This window comes from Delphinapterus leucas, chromosome 5, assembly GCF_059928025.1.
Source record: "Delphinapterus leucas isolate spDelLeu-1000000601 "Yukka" chromosome 5, BTC_Dleu_Yukka2, whole genome shotgun sequence".
Classification (NCBI taxonomy): Eukaryota; Metazoa; Chordata; class Mammalia; order Artiodactyla; family Monodontidae; genus Delphinapterus; species Delphinapterus leucas.
Genome location: NC_143133.1, coordinates 83,851,535 through 83,872,108, shown reverse-complemented (window position 1 = coordinate 83,872,108; position 20,574 = coordinate 83,851,535). Strand labels below are relative to the sequence as shown.

Here is a 20,574-nt window from a genome sequence, read left to right as displayed (position 1 = left end):
ACCATATATGTATTTTCAGGAAATCATGGATCTGAAAAAGTAACTTCATTAGAGTATCTTATTGTTTCATTAGGGTATCTTATAATTTCAAATATAACATCTACCATGGGTTAAATTTTGCTTTGTTCTTGTTTTTCCCAAATTCTCCCAAAGAAAGAATGTAGCTGTGACAAAAACGTTTAAAACAATTATGTAAAAAATTGCTAAGATTACATAATATTTTAGGGAAACATGTTCTTTGGTTTATGGAGTTTTATTTAGATTATTTTTATAAAGACTGTTGCTGTGTTTTCTTCCATGGTTAACGTGAGCTTCCTGCCATCTGTTTGTGTTGTCTGTTTATCTGTCCACACACCTCAGTTTTGTTATTTTCTTGATTTGGTCCATTGTCTCCATTGTATACACAAACAAATTGTGTACATGATTTTGTGTACATGAGACAGTCTTTTTCTCCATGTAATGCTCATTTAGGATCCTTCCTTTCTTGTTTTCTCCTATTCATTTAACTGACCTGTACTGTATTATTTGGCTAATTCCTTTTAGATTTAAATAAACCTGAAAATTGGAATACTTTTTTCCATTAATTGTTTCCATTAATGGAGAATTCTTGGGTACTGCTCTTTTTTCCTGAACAACTGGTTATCAAATTTATTCTTTACTTCTGTTACATTATAATTTTCTCACACAGAGTCAGTGCCATGGGTTAAAATTTCCACATCTTACCAGCTGTTGGACTACTCAGGGTGCCTACTTCATTTCCTCAGTCTTCTCATCATCAATATGCAGCCAATAATTACACAGACATGATGGTTGGAGTGTCAACATTAAATAAAATAATTGATGTAAAACATCACATGATGCTTAATACATAGCAAGTCATCAGTAAATACTAGCAAGTCTGCTTATTAAAAATGCTTCTGTTGTTGTTCTACTTTGAATGCAATGAAGATATATTCAGGTTTATTAATACATTGAATTTAACTATAATACCTTTTATAGGGTAGTAACCATTCAATGTGTCATATCAAGGTGATTCTTCATATCTTTTCTTCATGAAAGCTTATTAGTACGAAAGCCAGACCAAGTAGAGATCTAGGGAGACACGAGCCACTTTCACCATTTTGAGGCCACAGCAGTTATCCCAAGCAATGAGAAATGCAAACATAGTAGCCTTTCTTGTGCAAAGCTGTAGTATGACAGAAAAAGACAAATCTAGTTTTCATGCAATGCCATCATCCAATGTAAGTATGCTAAGAGTATGTCCGTGCCAAGAAATCAACACATGGTCAAATATAAGATTTCCTTGGAGATTGAGGCCAAAGCCAAATCACCCTCATTGTCTTCTCTGATTAACCTTCATTAGACCAAAAAATGACTTTCATTGCTGTCCCTGGGGCTTCATTTTACAGCTGTTCATTCTTTCAAAGATATGTAATAAATACTATTTAACAACCATGACAAAGACAGAGAATAGCAAGGTGGAGAATACAAAGGATTTTGTAAGGTGGAGAATAAAAAGTATTTTGCATTCTGTATTCTCAGTCCCTTAGTGAGAAGGTAGAATAATTCTCACCATAGGGAACAGTGTCCCAGGTTTTCTTTGACATACCTAGTTTAAATTGTCTCTTTATACCAATATATATATATATACCTATAGTTAGATCATTCGTTCCAGTTTTTCACTCACGAAATATTGTCATTGTGTTGATTGACATAAATCACAAGCTATGGATACTTGGAGAAAGAGAACCAAATCACTTCTTTCTGGGAAGTGAAAAATCAGTCTTGAATGCTTGACTCTCCTTGGACACTGAGTAGGGTTTTAGATGAGAGAGATGTGTGTGAGGGAATAGGGTGGGGGAAATGTTAAATATTTTTAGAGGCTGGTGGAACTTCTGTAGAGTGGAGTGCCAGATGTAAAAGCAGAGAGGTATGAGACAATTTAGGTAACACTGAATTCAAAATTTTAGTGTAAAATAAAATAGAAAAATTGTTTAAGCCGTTTGTAGTAGAAGGCTTTCAAAGATAGCCTGAAGAAATTTGGCAATTTTGCAGTCAAAGGTAAATAATTGGAGACAGATGAACAGAGTAGTAACAGAAATGCAAAGGATATGGAAGAGAAGAGAACTTGAAGATCATCTTCTCCAAATCCCTCTTTTACTGATGAGGATACTGAGGCCTAAAGAAGTAAAACAGCAAGCTCAAAGTCCCATTAAACTTCCTATGTTTCATAAATAGCATTATTATGTGTTCATAGGCTGTAGATAACTTCCTTGATATTCTGTTTAGATTTTTTTTTTTTTTTTTTTTCGGTACGCGGGGCTCTCACTGTTGTGGCCTCTCCCGTTGCGGAGCACAGGCTCCGGACGCGCAGGCTCAGCGGCCATGGCTCATGGGCCCAGCCGCTCCGCGGCATGTGGGATCTTCCCGGACCGGGGCACGAACCCGTGTCCCTGCATCGGCAGGTGGACTCTCAACCACTGCGCCACCAGGGAAGCTCTGTTTAGATACTTTTAAGTAACTCAACTATAAATTTGGGCAGAGGAGCTTACATTCTGAATGGTCTTCAAATAGAAACATAAATTTTAACTTTTCATCTCACTGTGAGGCTTTTTGCCAAACTGAGAGACTGATTCACTGCCATTCCTCTATATTTGCTTCATGCATTTGGAGCACATTATAATAGAAAGAAGCTGCTTTTAGATTTCTGGTGCCAAAACATTTCAGGGAAAAGAAAATCAAAGATGAGCTTCCACCTCTTCGTGAAATTGCATCACTGCCGCTTTATTCTTTCATCTTTATTGCAAATATTTAAACAAAAAACAAATGTCATCAGCTAAAGATTATGAGAAATTTATTGTGAAGACAAACAGGGCTCTTGATATTAAAGTTGGTGAGCAGAACCAACTTTATTGGGTATGAGTGTAAACCCAGTTTTCACAGTAGATACTCTGCAGCAAATTAAATGAGATACCTTTCTTCTAAAATTACACTTTTTGGTAGATGCTTTATCTGCAGTGTTTGTTGTTGTTGTTGTTTTTGTTTTTTTAATGCCAGTATACTAAAACTTGCCCTTCAGATGTATCTCTTTGAAAAAATGAATGAGAAAATTGAGGAAAAAATAATAAAGCAAGGGAAGACATAATAGGGGTGAAACATGGAAAGTTGTTTTAAATTGTTTAATTGTTTTAAACCGTTTTTCTTAATTATTTGTGTCTCTCAATGCAGCAGAATACGACATTAAAACGAATTTAATTAAAAATATCCTGCAATTAATTTCACTGGAATTAATTTCATATATCTGCATATCATATCATTTCTAAAGTATAAAACGTTCCATCAATGAAATTAGTTAATTAAATCATCACATCTTAAAGTAACTGGAACACCACAATTCTCAATTGCCAAATTCTTTGACTTCCTGAAATCGCAATCATAGCTGACGTTTCTATATTTAGAAATTCTACCATTTACTTTGAAGAAAATGTTGACTAATTATTTCATTCCAGCCGCCAAAATATTGGAAGAATATCAAGGGTCAGTAGCAGTGAGCAATAAGGGTATTTAAGAAACTAGCCACGGACTAGCACAGCCTACGAATGCTTGGCTATGTGACGGCAAGGTTGTTGATGCCACAAGCCTGTGATGGGCAGCAGGCAATATGCCAAACAAGGGACCCGCTCCTTCTAAGGGCTTGCTGCTCAACTAGGTCTGATTTCCCTTCAGCTTCCTGGGAGCCCGGGTCTTCGCAGGCGTCGTCAGGAGAATTCTTCGCTCTAATTATCCTCGGAGAAAGACGCGCCATTCTCGGAGAACGCTAGGCAACACTCGCCACGGCAGCCTCCTGGTTACTTCCCTCCGTGGGTGTGTGACTTCGTCTAAGCAACTCACACTTACAGTAGATTCTCACTGGCGAGGCTGCGAGCAGCAGAGGGCGGGGGGAGCCGGGAAGAGGAGGAGGGAGGAGGGTGGGAGGCGCAGAGCGGGCAGTCAGAGGAGACCGCGGAGCTCCAGACTCAGCAGGAGCGCGCCGTGGCGGTGCAGTTCCGAGCTCGCCTGCCCTGCGGCGCACACACCGCCTCCTCCCGAGCACCGGGAACCGCCGCAGCTCCGGGCCGCCGCCGCCGCCGCAGGGCTCTGCGCTCTTGCCCACTAGCCGCCGCCAGTCCTTCCCTCGTCAGGGCTCAGCCCGCAGCTATTTCCTTCTGCCGGCCTCTTTGAACTCTGGGTCTTTTCCTCCGCTCGCCTCTCTCGTATTTTCCCCACCCTATATTTTCTCAACTCCTCTTCCTTTCCCCTTAGCCATCCTGCTTTTTTCTCCTCTTTTTATTGAGGATTTCTTCTTAAGATGCCTTGTCTTCCTTACCTTCGTCCATTTCAGCCCTGAAGACTGAAAAGGAGCCTTTATCTCTCCCCCAGTGGCATTTAAAAGACTCCCATCCTTAAAAGTCTAAAGAGGTAAAGAACAGGACGCGGGACCTTCTCGACACCCTTGAGTCCGGTCCCGAACTGCACTACCAACCGTAACTAGTATTTCATTTAACCCCAGTGTAGAGGAGGGAGTAGGAAGCCGGGAGCAAACTTCAGCCGTCTCAGAGGATCCCTGGTTCCCGCATTTGGACGAGCCGCGAGCCAGAAGGCGAAGGAGCCCACGGGGAACGAGAAGCAAGCGCGAGCCTCTCTCGCCCCCTCCGCGAGGCAGGAGCCGTGAACTGAGCGGCGCGGGACAGCGGCGGCGGAGGCGGCGAAGAGAAGATGCGGAGCTCGGGGCCCCGGGGTGCGGGACGCCGGCGGCCCCCGGGCGGCGGCGACGACCTCCCCAGCACCCCCGCGTCTCTGGCCGGATGCTACTCCGCACCTCGCAGGGCCCCCCTCTGGACTTGCCTTCTCCTGTGCGCCGCGCTCCGGACCCTCCTGGCCAGCCCCAGCAACGAAGGTAGAGCGGTGGGGGTGGGGACCGCGGCAACCAGGGGCGGAGGGGCGAGGCGGGGCCTGGAGGCGCGGGCCCGGGCGCGCTGGACGCGGCTGCCGCGGATGAAATTGCACCCCTCCTCTCGAACCAACATTTGTCGTCCGCTTTCGCTAGCCTTTTCGCTCGCATCCCGCCGTCTCTGCTTGCATTGTTTGACATTAGCTGCGGAGTGCTGGGCGCGGAACCTGCCTGTGGACACAGGCTGCTTGGGGGGGTTGGGAAGTTGGAAACCAGGAGGAAAGAGGGCTCCGAGACCCGCGCCCGGAGGCTGGGTGCGGCTGAGTCTCACTTGAAGCGCGTGGGGAAGTGACATTTCGAGCTTGAAAGAGTGGGAACTGTTTGAAGAGCAGTGGCAGGGATCTCGGGAGCGGTGGGGCTTTTCGAAACCGTTGTTTGAGGCCGGGGATGGGAAACTGGAGGCAGTGGGGGTAGCTGGATGCTTTTATTTGGGGGAGAGGGGAGTGCTTTCTGGGAGCTGTTATTTAGGGCATCACCCGCTGCTATTCTGGGGTGGGTGGTAAGAGCTTTTATTTCTCGAGGGAGGGAGATGGCGAAGGAAGGAAGGCGCTCCACACTGTGCTGGTGTCGCTCACTTTGGGGGTCTCATAATCACACTGAGGAGAAATCGGAAGAAGGCGGGAAGGTGGGACGCCGCGGGAGGCGGAGGGTTCGTGGGGGGAGGGGAGTGTCGCCTCCGGGAAGGCGCTACTGGCATCCACCGGGTCAGGTCTTCCCATGTTTCCGTGAAAGAATAGCCCCGCTCCGGAATCTCGAGTCCCCACTGTCCTGCCCACCCCCAATCCTGCGCTCTGGACCCAGAAGACTGTCCCCGCCTTGCACTGGGAGAGTAGGGTCGGCGCGGGAGCAGCACCTGCGCGGCGTTCGCGGCTCTCCGAGCTCTGCTCAGCCCCTCAGCCCGCCGCCCTCGGCCTCCGGGTCCGCTCTGCCGCGCTGGCTCCTCTTACACGCCGGGACCGAGCTTAAGGGCACAGCCCAATGCGCGGGCGGGCAGCATCTCATATCGGTCAGCTCCATCACGAACACATCGAAAACCCTACCCTCTTGACTGCGAGGTTGGGGTTTCGATTCGGGGCTCCGGATGCCTCGAGTGAGGCACAGAACCTTAACATTTTCCTTCCACTCGTGGGGCAGGGGATGCCGGACCGGAAAGATGAAGCAGCAACGGCGGAGTCTTGTGTGTCTTCGTGACTTGCACGGGTTGTGTCTTGGCTGTAGGAGAAGCCGCTGTGCTGGTTTGGGAGTGCTGCCAGCTCCCTAGGAACCGTGTGAAAAGCAGGGCAGATCGAGACTCCTCACCCCACCCCATGAATTTCTCTCTTTAACCCCTACATTTTTTTAAAAAAATCTGATTTAAGGATTACATGTAGATAGATCTATCCACCTATCTATTTACCTACCTAAAGTCTCCCATGCTTAACACAAGCAGTCTACATTTTTTACCTTCCAGACAAAGTTGAGAAAGTGTTTTCTGAAGTCGTAGTCCTTTTATTGACATCTCATGTTAGATTCATTATGTTAGAAGTCCGGAGGATTATGACAGGGTTAGGAGTCCTTTCATTAACTGTCTTATTCCACCAAAAGGGGCATCCTGGTTTGGGTTTAAAGAGTAATAGTAGTAGTAATATAATTTATCCTTTCGTGTGTTCCTTTATGTTTCAGTTTTTGTTTCTTTTTTCCAGGTGTGATGGGGGAAGGGGCTTATGTAGAGGTGAAAGGGAGTAGTAGCTCTTGGTTAGAGAATGGAAGAAATGAAGTCTCAGGGAAGGTGGCGCTAAATGGAAACAAGGGTCGAGACTGTGCGGGGAGAAAGAGGCAAAAGGAGATGGAGGGAAGCAAGCAAATAGCATCGGTCTCCTATTGTAAGCGGAGCTGGAGTCTTGTGGAAGGTAGACTGGCTGATATTACAGACTTAACACCCACAGATTGTGTTGTCCTTACCCCAGCTAGTGGTACACACAGCAAAACTTGGTTTTCAGTGAGATGGGGATTGCCGAGGTCTAACCTGCAATCAGCGGTACTTTACCAGCCAGTGTTCTGAAGACGCTAAAAGTAAAAGCGTGTCTGTTGTTTGGGGTACATTTTGTAACTTCATTATTTTACATAACTAGAAATAAAATTTATACACACACACACACTTCCTCTCATTCATCCTGTCTCTGCCCAACAGTTTCCATCTTTCCATTAGTGTCATCCCAGACCTTTAATATTTATGTTCTCTTCTTTTTGTTTCTCCATGATACTGCTCTTCTAAATCAAAGAACAAGAATATAAGGTATTTATAACAGAAGTCAGTTTATTTATTTAAAGATTCAGATTGGAGATTTTAAGTTTGTTTTTGATTGTTTTTGGAGGAACTTTGGAAGATCAGGGGCAGAAAGATTTTATGTATGCCCTGACTCCATTAATAACTTGCTCTCCTATACTTTGCTTTCTGCAAGCTATAGATGCTTAGTAATTTCTCAGACTATAGTGTGTATATACATTATATGTGTGTATGATATGAATGCTCCCATTATGTGAGAAAAAAATTTTCAAGGCAGATAGAAATAAATGTGAGTTTACATTTATAATTGGTATTCCAGTCATGTTTAAAATTTAAGTTTGGTAGACATAAATAAGCAGAATTGAACAGAAAAAGTCAAATATGTGTCTAGAATCTTGGACTGATATGAAATGAATTTTAGAATACATTGGATAATAGACGAGGAAAATTTACTCTTTAGCCTGAATTCTAGGATAATGTAAATATATCTTTAGTTGTCTTATTACACACATTAGGCATAAATAACATGTGGAAGAAACCTTTGAACTACAGTGTAATATACAAGACTTTTATTGTAAAATAATTCCAAGGCATATATAAAGCAAAAAAATTGTCTAAGACTGATCAGGCAGGACAAATGTTAGCAAGTGTATCAACAAGTGAAAATTTTAATAGATTTAATAAGTAAAGGGAGCATGTCCACTGTTATGAATATTGGAGGTGGCCCTGAACTTATTCAGTAACTGCCACTTTTTGCTGTCTGGAGATATATTTGTAAACAAGCATTATTTGACAAGTGATTTTCGCAGTAGGGATTCTTGGCCAATTACTGCTGAACAGCTATGCACTGAAAATGATTCACCCGCAGTGAATCAAGCTAAATTCATTGAGCTACAGTCAGTAATGTCCCAGTAAAGTGCTTCTGACAGTTGTCAGCAGTTTGTATTTGAAAAGTCCAGTTTCTTGTCTCTGAATGTTTTGTATGTTGGAGAAAGTGGAATGGAGGGACTCTGAGGGAGAAAAAAAACACCACATGAGGGGAAAAACTGGGGGGCTAAACTGTTTGAAAAACAATTATAAAATTGTAAATGTTTTCAGTGGAAAGAAAGAAAAGGAAGAAAGTTTGTTTTAGGGTTTTTCTTGGTTTATAATAGGACCAGGCCCATAAAAACGATTGGACGACAGACATAATAGATTTGTAAAACCAAATGGCTTTGTTGTGTGGCCTTGTCATCTGGTTGTAATTCATTTCCTTTTAGATAAAGAGGCAGGACCCCACAGAAAAAGGACAGTAAAATTATTCCCTCACCAGGACACTACTGAAGAAAAAAAGAGAGCCATTACCCCTGTTTGAATCATAGATTGTTGGAACTAGGAAGCCACCATGAGTTTAGGCTTTTTGCTTTATAAACCATGAATGGGGAGCAGAGGGTTGGGTCTTAAAATTGTAAGCCTTTTTTTTGAGGTAGACAAAGATCTTCTTGGGTGTCAGGGTGACATGTAAGGGGATTTCATTTCCTCATTTAGGGCAGGGAAGAGATTGAACAATTTCTGCATTTCTAATGGGTATTTCTCCTTTGATTGAAAATATTCTTATTATAATATTGTCACTTGTAAATATTATTAATTCTTTATGTAAGTTCACATAGGATATAATTGGTATGGGAAAAGATTCATTTTTTATGCTTAGAAATGTATTACTTGCCATTATTTGTATTATTAATACTCTGCTTTACAAAATGTGACCATTTAGAGTGTTTCCACATGAAATATAAAAATGAGATGATATAGCTATTTACAGACAAAACAGCCCTAGTCTATTTAATTAAATATTAGACTTTATTCAGTGTTGCTACTGCTGAGAAAATGAGTATGCTTTAGTTATTTTCACTACATTTTCGTTTATTCACTTGAATCTCCTTTGTTTGGTGTGCTTTTTTATGTATTTGCTTGAGTGACCAATTTATTTCTCTTTCATTTGGAAGAAACCTTTTTACCTTTGACTGTAAAAATAGTCAAAGGTAATGTGCATGATTATGTTAACTAGCTATAGTTATTTTTCCTTTTATGAGTCAAACAACTTTTTTTAAAAAGAAAATTGTGTTGTTAATATCTTGAAGAAATAGCTACTGTAAAAGTAATGATAATTCTTTATACTTTATTTTTTCAATTTAAATTAGCAGATATATTTCATTTTACTAATGAATAACATGAACTTAAGTCAGCAGAGGTATCTGATTATTCAAAGATGATTATGGCATTTTTAACAATCTTAAAATACTTTTACAATAGTTTTCATAAAACATCAAAATTAACTGAAGTTTGAATATTCAGCCTTGCTTATGAATCACTAAAATTGATTGCAGTATTTGTCCTTTTGTTTTCTTTCCAGAAACAGTGACTTTTAACTATGAAATCAATATGAGAGCTAAAAATGTAAATTGTTACGTTAGAGACTCAGTGATTCTTTATGCTCTAATATCTCTGGTGAGTATGTATTTATCTATAGAGCAGAATAGTTCCTGCTGGCATGCTCTACTGGGTAAATACATATTTAGTTATTTTATCAAAATGTATATTATCAGTTTGTTAGATAGTGATTTCTTCAAAGGAGTTATCCTAGTCTATTGTATACATAAACACACCTAATGGTATTTTTAATTGACATTAAAAATATATCATATGTTCTATCCCAGACTAAATGATACACTTACGTTTCTATGAATGTATACAAAAGTGACTAAAAAATAAAATAAGTGCTAAAGGCTTTGTAAACACAGATTTAAACAGTTCATGTTTTTTACAAAAAGTTTAATAATACATAACTTTGAAATAATAAACAAAATAGGTTATTCAGTAAGATATATTTGATATAGGAAATGAATAACTGGAGATTCTCTATTCATAACATTTTCCAAATCATTATGTTATTATTATATTATATAGCAGTTAGAAAACTGGAAGATTTGATAGTTATTCACTGTGAAAATCTTGTCTGAATTATTGGTTCCATTGAAAATGTTTAAGTCGAAATGTAAATGATCCATTTTTAAGTATTTGCTTGTTAACTTCCAAAACAGCATGACTGCTTAAGGAGTCTCCCTTTATCATATATTTACTTTTCCTGTTTTAGTTTCTGCCTTTATAGACATTTGTTTATTCAGAGTTAATGAAATAGATTTTAAAGTGTTTGAACAAGACAAAAATTTACTTTTGAACAAGAAAAAATGTTTAAGAATTTTAAATCCAAATTTTGAACAACAGCTCATTTTTTAGAATATATTTGGTAACATGCAAGATGTTGTAATAAAGAACTTTCCACCAAAATACTAGGCTCACTGATGCCGTAAATTATACTATGAAATAGCCATTTATAAATCAAATTACAAATAGGCAGTGGTACAGGTATTCTTGAGTATTAAAACTTGATTGGAATTTACATTTTTCTATTGACACTGTAGATTTCACATGTATAGGATTTATTCACTTTACTCATTCTAATCCCATAAAATAAGAGATGGCTGTAATTTAAAATTCATATTAAAATGGCAGTAGAAAACACTTAATTGAATGACTTAAAACATAAATCTAATCAACAAATCTCTTGAGAAATAGATTTTTAAATTACCTTTTAACTTATTTCATTACCATCTTAAAAATTCCTTAGCCTTAAAAAAAAAAAATTCTTAGCCTATATAATGTTAGTGTAAAGCAAAAAATAAATAAATAAAAAGGAAAAAAATGCTGTAAGGTACATAATAATTTAAATTGTGTCTAGTGAAATGTGTGGGACTTTATGGTCTGGCTTTTTTTTTTTTTTCTAAAAGTTCAAACTTGTCATCGAGTATCTCTAATGAGAATTCTAGGTGTTACAAAGTTATAAAATAAAACTGTAATTTAGTAGTTACACCACTTGGAGTTTTTGAAAACTCTGTGGTTTAGCATGATGACTTTTATTATTACTAGCTGCCATTTTAAGTGGGTATAATTTTTAATGTTTTTTTTTAATCTTTAGCAATTTAAAGAAACCATAAGGAGTCATTTCTACCATTTAAAGAATGCCGCAAAATCCTCTAAAAAAAAGTGTGTGTTTTGTCTTTAGAATCTCATTGATAATGTATTCAGTTAAAGAAAACCTAGTAAGCTCTGTTCTTAAAGCACTGGTTTAGCTCTTTCTTTTTTTCCCTGTAGGTTCTACAGCCTTTAGTTTCTGATCAGTTTATGTAGTACTTTATTAGTATCATTTAAACTATTTCTTAAACTATTGGAGAATATACAAAACTTTGTTGATCAGAAGTTGACCCTAGGTCATGCATTCTTTCCTCTGTATCTTCCGGTGATTCAGTATTCATGGCTTTAATTGCTGTGCATTTATTAAGTAGAGTGCAGGAACTTGGCCTGAGGATTGTGTTTGTGCACATGGACACGTTTTGGGTTGTGTGTTAAGGCTGTGGTGAAGCTGGGAGAAAGAGTGATGAGGGATGTCATGATGGTATCACTATGAACTAGATATTAATAAAAGCGCTTGGGTTTTATTTTTTATATTTTTAAAAAATCCCATACCAGCACACACACACATTCTAATTTTATATTTGTTTTACTGACTCTGAAGATTTAAATCCCAGCCTAATGGAAAAAAATAACTCTTTAGTTCATTTTATTTCATCCATTTAGTTCTTTTTTCTTTTATTTCTCTGTAAGTTGTACAGTTTTCTTGAGTCATGGCAAATATTTGTGGCGTTAGATACCTCGCAGATTAAATAATTGGGATTAAAGTGTCTGTGATGAGTCTAATTCTGTTATAGTTGCTGGACTATTGCCCAGGCTATCTTCTCCATCCATCACACACGTCTTTGTTTCTAACTAAACTGGGCTCATAACTCTGTTAAGTAAATGATCTGGTAAAAAAAAAATAATAATAATGATCAAAGAGCCAAAACCAGAGGGTTGAAATATTTTGCATATGCTTTGTGAGAAAATGTTCCTACTTGGAAACATGTTTCCGGCTCAGTATTGGACGATTTAGAGAAAATACAGTCTGTTCTTTTACTCAGAAATGGGTAGTGTCTTTTTTCTCTTATGATAATTTCACACTCTTATTTTCATCTGTCACATCTCATTTCCCCTTTACCCCTCCTTTTCTCTCTCTTTCCCTTCTTCTTTCTTCCCCCCTCCCCTATCAGAGACTCCATTTATGCAAAGTCAAAGCAAGATAAGAGGGTAAGAGTTCATCCATGCCTGTAAGAGCTCATCCATACATCCTGCCTCCAAGGAAGTATTGGGGCGATCAGACAATATAGTCTTCTGTTAAATAAATCATGGGACCCAGTCCTTAACGGTAAAGAGTAGATCGTAGCAAACCAAGTTATATATTTTTTACTTGATTCTTAAGTCAGAAGTCCAAGAGTTTAAGGTATCTCTGTCAGTTTTGTGTTTCTTATAAGATAGCTCACTTATTTACTTTGCACTGGCTGTCCCTTCCAGTTCCAGGATGCTTGTTAATGACTTCTGTGGAAAGACAAACTCAGCAGGTAGGTCCGGCTGGCACCGGTTCAGCCCAGCAGTCCGCAGCAGGCACGCTTTCTCTGAGCCAAGTTGTAGCTTTCACGCAGAGCCCTGGCCTGTGTGCTGCTAGCTGGACAGGTCATTCAACTGCCCTGTTTTGTGGAAGATGACAGTGGTCTGTCTTCTCCCTACAGTCTAGGCAGTATAGTGATGCTGTCACGAGTCTCCTAAAAGGGGTACAACCAGCCTTCTGAGAAAAGTAGAAAATACTTGGGAACTGTTGTGTCTGAAGGATTTTAACCATATCTAGTTTCAAACCATCATATTTGATTTTTCTGGAAGTTGGGGGTAGGAGTAACGACAACAACAGAACCATTTAATCTTGGAGATTTGGAGCCACTGTTTTTTGATTCAAGCCTGCAAAACGAAGCAGGGAAAGGATTTCTGGTATGGAATTACAGAAAAGTAAGAGAAAAGAAAAAAACAAATCCAAACTTCTGGCTTTGAAATTCAGAAAGAAAGTAGTCTTGTTTTGTTTTGTGTTTTTGTATTTTGTGGAGTTATTTTTTGTTTCTGTTTTGTTTTGTTTTCTTTCCTTTTTTTCTAATCTCCATCATTTACTACCTCTGAATTCTGTGGACACTCACTGTGTTATTTTTTTTAGCCTCAGTTCATGTATCTGTAGCATGGTACTACTTCACATACTTGTTGTGGAGAACAATCAAAATGAGATAATTTTCTAATTGGTGAGCATATGTAAGTTGTGGGAGTGTGGCTGGTTAGAGCTCTGCAAAGTCCATGTATGTTAATGCTTCTCTTGCCAGGTAAGGACTAGGATACAAGGAAGCATCGGGAGCAGCAGTTTTGTGGATCTAAGTTTACACTATGTGAGGAATCGTCCTTAAGGAAAGGAGTACAAAAAAATTTTAGTTTTGCAAGTGTAGCAGAAATACGGATTTAGTGAACACTTTGCTGGTGCCTTAGTGGCATGGAAGTGACCCATGTCATTGAGGGTCCTGTAGCTTAATTTTAATTAACTTTGCGATAACTGCCTCTCACTGGGTAGTGCAAAATGGGAACATGTAAAGACCATGAAGTGAGCCCTGCTATGTGTGAGTGATGTGTTCTTGAACCATCCACCTCAGATTCCACATAGTTAAAGTTAAGTGTTAACACACACTCATAGCGTTACTGTGAAAATAAAATAATGTGCAGAGTATGTATGTTGCTCAGTAAAATTCCTAGAGCAAAACAGGTATCCAACAAATGTTAGTCCCTGGGGTTTCCCCACACCAAATGTGGGATATTTGAGATAAGCTTTCAGAATCACAGGTTATTGTCTTCCTTGCATTGGATGATCAAAGGGAATCTGGGACAGGAAAATAATCTAACAAAAAGAATTGCATATGCAAATTTTCCATAGAGCAATCAAAGATAAAAATCAACCGCATGATGTTGTCCTATTTTCTTGCTGGTTTCCTAATTATTTAATATTGAATACTGGGATTTGATTAGGAAATAAAGGGAAAATCATCAGTACAAGGATCATGGGTTGTAAATGTTGCCTTTTATCTCATTATGCCCCAAGGAGGGGTCAGAAGTTTCTTATTAGCCACAAAACATATCAAGAGAGATTTCAAATGTTTTGGATATTTAGTACTGGCATAGTAAGTCTTATATATATGTATTTAATATAATATATAATATATATATTTAAATGACCTTTATGGTGCTATGAAAGTGGATAATTGGGAGAATTAAATCCTTAGAAGTTTCCTGAAACATATGTCTGACACTATAGTTGGACACCTCTGTTTTGGTTTAAAGTATACGATTTTCTCATCTGCTCAGTTATATTCAGATTTTAAAATATTACTTGGAAATATAACTGAGCTTTTACATTTTTAGAAAGGTTTTAATACAATTCTGTGAAAGCTTATCTTTTTTATGTAGGTAACATAAACAGGTATAAGGAAGTTTAGAATGTATTGTATTTAGATCTGCTTGTGAAATGTATGTGTGTATCTGCGTGCATGAGTACACCCACCTGTATACAATAATTATAGCTAACATTCATTATTGACATACCGCGTGCCAAACATTAAGTGGTTTACATGTATACTGATTCAGTTTCCTCAAAACAAGCCTAGGAAATATGTATTATTATTATTATATATTATTCCTATTTTACACATGAGGAAACTGAGGAAGAGAACAGTTAAATAACTTGCCCAAGGTTACCCATCCAAAAGTGGTAGAAATTGCATTCAAGCCTAGGCAGTCTGACCCCAGCACTGCTCTTTTCAACTCTTCTACACAAGGGGAGACTGTTGACTAAAGTCCTTCAGATGTCCACAGTCACTCTTGCCCTCACCATCCAAATAATGGCTCATTCCACAGACAGTGGGAGGTACGGTTAAAGTGCATACAAAAATTCATGTGGAGTCCTGAAGATATTTGTTCTCATGTTCACTCATACCTCTAATTTTTTTTTTTCCTTCTCACTAAATACTTGATCCGCTTCTTGTCATTGGGCTTTTACACACTGATTGAGCCCCATGTTGACATCTCCCCTCTTCATTGCCCACTAGCACAAGGCAAGATCTCTTCCTCCACATTATGTCTTTTTAATTTTAGGCCATGTATTTTTTAGTTTTTAAATTGTTTTCTGTTGCTTTCATGTATAAGCAGCCCAGTTCTCAGTCTCTAGCCCAGGCTACACGCTAGACCTAGCTGTGTATATCTGTAATCCCGTTCAGAAACTCTCTCGGCGAAGTGCTATTTGTGGCTGATCACTACACCTTGCGTTGTTGGAAAGAGAGGGCAGTTTTGAGATAAAGTTTTGCCTTAAACTCATGACATTATAATTTTTAGGCAACACTACTTTTTGTAACAAGTGAAGGTACTGAAACGTTCAGTGGGTTGAGTAGAAAATGTGTTCACCTTTAGTCTCCTATCCAAGGCAACTTCTTGGGTGCTTTCTTTTCTCTTTATATACATGGCAATATTAAATATTTTATAATCACTTTTATGTAGCTTATGTTATTAAAATGCTTTGTAGTTTACAGAATGTGCTAACCTACCTTATTCCACGAGAATCTCATAAAAACCTGTAGGGTAGATTAGACAAATCATTGCTATAAACAAAGGAACTGAAACAAGAAAATTTGGTCTAGTAAAAAATCAGAACTGGTTTCAAAGCCAAAGTCTCATGATTGCAGAATCAGCGTTCCACTTTAGGAGGCGGTGAGGCAGAGTGGTAAGAGCACAGGCTCTGGGGTCTGGCTGAACCACTTAGAGTTGTGTGAACTTGAAAACGCTGAAAGCTAGAAAACCTCCTTGTGTCTATGCATTCTTTTCTGTAAAATGGGAATATTCATACAGTTCGGGGTTGTAAAGATTAGGTTCATATCAATAAAGTGTTTTGTAAAAGTTCTGGTACACAGGAAGCATTATATAAGTGTTAAATAGTCCACGTGCTAAAAAGTAGTGTGGGTTGGCACTCTGACATTTAGCAGGGTCTAATTTTCGACATTAGTTAGTGAGTACTGTCTAATATTTATTGTATATGGAAATATCACAAGAAAAGCACTTGACTTCAGTTCAGTTGCTCAAGCAGCCCTTGTGTACTCCCTGGGTAAACCCTTCAACGGCTCTCCAGTACCCTCAGGATAAAATCTAAATTCCTTGAGCCAGAGTGCAAAGCACTCAGTGATTTGCTCCTGGCCCACCTCTCCTGCTGCTTCCCTCCATGTCTGCACTCCGTGCTTCTGTGGGGGAGCCCTTCTCTCAGCACAGTTGGATTCTGGGTGCTCAATAGGAAACCCTCAGCTCCTTCCTGCACCTAGGTTACCTTGATCTTATGCCTAAGTTATACAGGGTAAGAGCCCTCCCCAATTTTCCCAGTATTCTGTGCCCATTCTTTTTCCGTGTGTAGCATATCACGCTGGGCTGGAATCAAGTTTTCCCTTGTTTATACATTTCTGATAATTTGATAAGAATAGAAATCGCTGTAAAAAATAAAGGTTAACCAGAGAAAAAGCTCTCTTCTGAACTGAGACATCCCTACTAAGAGTTATTTGGTATGATTTGCCAACTAAAGCAAGTTGATTCCAAGAACACTGGCAGGTTTTCTGTTTTTGCATTTACCAAATGCTTCAGTATGAAGAAAGCTTTGCCTGTCTGTAACCCCAATACCTGATATTACGTATGTATCAGTGAAGTATGTTATGCCCTGTAAATTTACTTTTAAGGAATAAATTATATTAAGTAACTTGTTTTGTTTCTGCTTTTAAACACACCCAGTCTCACCACATTACTGTTTTTTCCTGGTAGAGCCTATGTAGCTTTTGTCCTAAATTCATAACTAATAGAGTTTAGAATCTCTGGTATTATAGAGTCTTTTCTAAATGGAGATTTTGCCAACTAAAAGAGTGTATGATTTGCCCACCAAAACAAATTAATACCAAGAAATTTGGCAGTAAAATACTTCATTTTATATTTAACAAAAGTATCAATGAGAGGAAAGTTCTACTGAAGTTTGCCAAACCACTAAGAAATAAATAGGATATATCCTGTGGTCACTATCTTTTTGTGATTTAATCAACTACTGTTTTCCCCCTCTTTCATATGATAAGTTCTCAGAATTCATGACTTGAGCCACAATCAGCCAACATAAAATACTTTTTTCTGTTTTAAGCATGACTTAATTTTATCTCTAGAAAAACAATTAATATAAAACATCTGTTTCTTAATGGTTTAAATTTCTGGGGAGGGGATGGATTTACTCTTTCATTTGTTCTAGATTTCCTGGATAATTTAGACTGTCACTTACTTTATGAAGCACTTTAGATTTACAACTTGGTAGGAATTCTTAATAATGCAGGGAAAGGAGCAGGAAAATGGATATCATCAACCATGTGAACAGAGTAACATTAAAAAATAGATTTATAAAGAATAAAGTTTAAAATGTAATGATGAATGGCTTTTTAAGTATAGCTTGGTTAATGTCTGGTTAGTGTGTTTAATTCTACCCAGTGTCTGATTAGTATATTTAATTAACTATCCCTTTTGAACATATTTTTATTTACTCTAAAAATTCTAACAAATATATGAGAAGTGTCAGTGGGTTAATATTGTATTCTACTGAGCTAAGAATTCTTTGAACTGAATTTTTCTTCTAGATGGGAGGGATAATAGTGATAACTGCTCTGAAAACTATTACCACATAATCTCCTTTAATTCTCACAATAACCCTGTGAGCTGGATATTATTTCAGTTTACTAGTGGGAGATGGGGCTGGGGAGAAATTAAGTAAATTGCACTGGGTTGCACAACAAATAAATTGATAGGATAGGAACCAGGTGTGTTTGATGCAGAAGCTCTTGGTTGCACCCACTATCTAGAGATTATATTTATTTAAATGTACTTAAGTATTATGATTTGTATTTTATTTACATATACAATTGTTCAAGGAAGGAATCATGTTTTGTTATAAAACCACATGTTTTATAAGAAAATCAATTAATATAAGAATAATATAAGCAAAGTATATGGGGACATGGAAAATTTATATCAAGAAAATCTCACTATCATTAATGCTAAAGCAATTGAATAGAAAACTTAAGTATAAGCTTTGATTTACACAGTTCTCGTTTCCTGGCAGAAAACCTGTCAGAACCTATTAGATGAAAATCAGTTTTGTATATTTTGAAAATTGGTAGGAATTATTATTCATGGCATTGTTCAAACACAAACAACACTGTGACCAGCTAATATGTTCTTATGTAAGTCACTGTTGAAAGCCAAGGACAAAAGGTTAAAAATGGTTTTCAAATTTCTTTTTTTTTTAAGTTTCAGAACCTCTAATTCCTCTCATCACTGTGGAAGCCCAATACATGAAGCAGATAACAACAGAGTTATTGGGCTTCCTGGCTCTTTCTTTACCTCCTTGCTCCCCTCATCTCTTGTGCCTCTGAGATATCTCTTTAGAACCACAGGGGCCATTGTGGGCTCAGTGTGAAAACCACTGTGTTAAAATATAAAAGGAATGTTGTATAGAAGATCCGTGTGCTATGATCCTGACTTGTAGCTTTGTAACAATCTAGCTAAAAAATAAATTATAATATCTAGTAAAGTTTACATTGAACCAGTGGTTCCTAACCCAGAGGCACTCATCAGAGCCAACCTCAAAACATGGTTAAATATACCATGCCTGGAGCCTCCTATACTCACTGAGTCAAAATTCATTAAAGCAAGTCCTGTGGGGAAATCTGTAAGTTTAGAACCTGGGAATCTGTACTTTTAGAATATATATTCTAAAAGTACAGATACATATATATATATATATATATATATATGTATGTATATATATATAAAACTATATAAATGTTTTCTATTATTAATCTCAAGGACAATATGAAAATGTGCTAAGGCTAAAGGTAATGTATATTATCAGATAACACTGTGTACAATAAGGACATACAAAATGTTAGAGAATTGTAAAAACAAATGTCAAAATCCAAAATTATTCTAATTATGGTTTGATATGTAGTCAATGATAGAGCCATTGATTTCAGAACTGATCCTCAAAGTGTATGCTTTGATTAATATTTCCCCTTTATATTCCTACATAATTTTATCTTCATTTTGAATGTGTTCCCATATATCCCTGAGTGTCAAATGTTAATTCAGATAATTATACCCTAAGAGAGTCTGACTTGGGGGACACAGAAGGATTATTTCACAGGTAATGCAAATTCAAGCAAGTGTCTACTCTTAGAGCTAAGCAATTGGAAGGTGGAACAATCAGCAGGATACTTCCTATTTTATGCACTGATGCATCCCCAAGGCCTAGAACAATTCTTGGTACTTAAGTAGATGCTTAATAAACATTTGTTGAAAGAATGAACGCTCATTCACTGCAAGTGTCCATAGAACTGTAATAGAAGTTAAAGCAGTGAGCTAGACTTTCTCCTTTTTACATACTATTTGTATTACATGTAATTTATTAGGTTGAAGGTAATAGAAAAACTATCCAACAGTGACTTACAATGTAGAGGGGTTAAAAAAATGTTTGAGAAAGAAGTTTCAGGGTAGATGTCTGGTGGTTTGGGTTCAGTGGCTTAATGATGTCAGGATAGGAATCACTGTGACTTTTTTGGCCTTACTTTCAAGCCTATTGCCTCATGGTTGCAAGAAGACTGATGCATCTCCAAGCATCACATCCAGTTCAGAACAAGAAAAAGGGAAAGAGAAGAGCCAAGAATCATGTCAGCTGCACTATTCCTTCAGCTAGGACAGCAAAACTTTCCCAGAAGCTGACAAGGAGATTTCAGACTTATGTAACAAGGGCCCCCAGTTCAGTGGAGGCTAAGATTATAGAAACATAATGATCATTATTTGGTAAGGCCAGTTATGAACCATTGTCTGGTGCTGGGCACATTGCCCCTCTAAACACAAGTGAGATTCTGATATGAAGGAAGGAGAAAGGATGTTAGTAATTAATGGGCATAAAATACAATACAATATCACTGAAGTGATACAATACCACTGAAAAGAGAAAATACTTTTATTTTATCTTGTTTTATTTTACTTTATTTTCTTTTATTTTCTTTTCCTTTATACACATTGTAAAAGGAGAAGCAGCCAACTAGTGGGGTTATATTTTGACCAAAAATATATTTTAGGTACCAGGTTAACTAGGCAAAAATGATTGCTACTAGATCATCAATCTTATACCTTATAAAGATACATAATTTATTGTATTTCTAAAAAATGACTTAATAATTACTTTGCTGCTGTCGTGAATCTT

The 20,574-nt window shown here is 38.0% G+C and overlaps 1 protein-coding gene across 1 annotated transcript in view; it reads left to right on the top strand.

The window, feature by feature from the left end:
- Window positions 1–4,603: 4,603 nt before the first annotated feature.
- Window positions 4,604–20,574, top strand: part of EPHA5 (EPH receptor A5) — a 332,484-nt gene continuing 316,513 nt past the window's right edge. Inside the window, exon 1 of the mRNA XM_022561692.3 lies at window positions 4,604–4,936. Coding sequence (XP_022417400.1) covers window positions 4,756–4,936 — 181 coding nt within the window. The 5' untranslated portion in view covers window positions 4,604–4,755. The remainder of the gene's footprint in view (window positions 4,937–20,574) is intronic.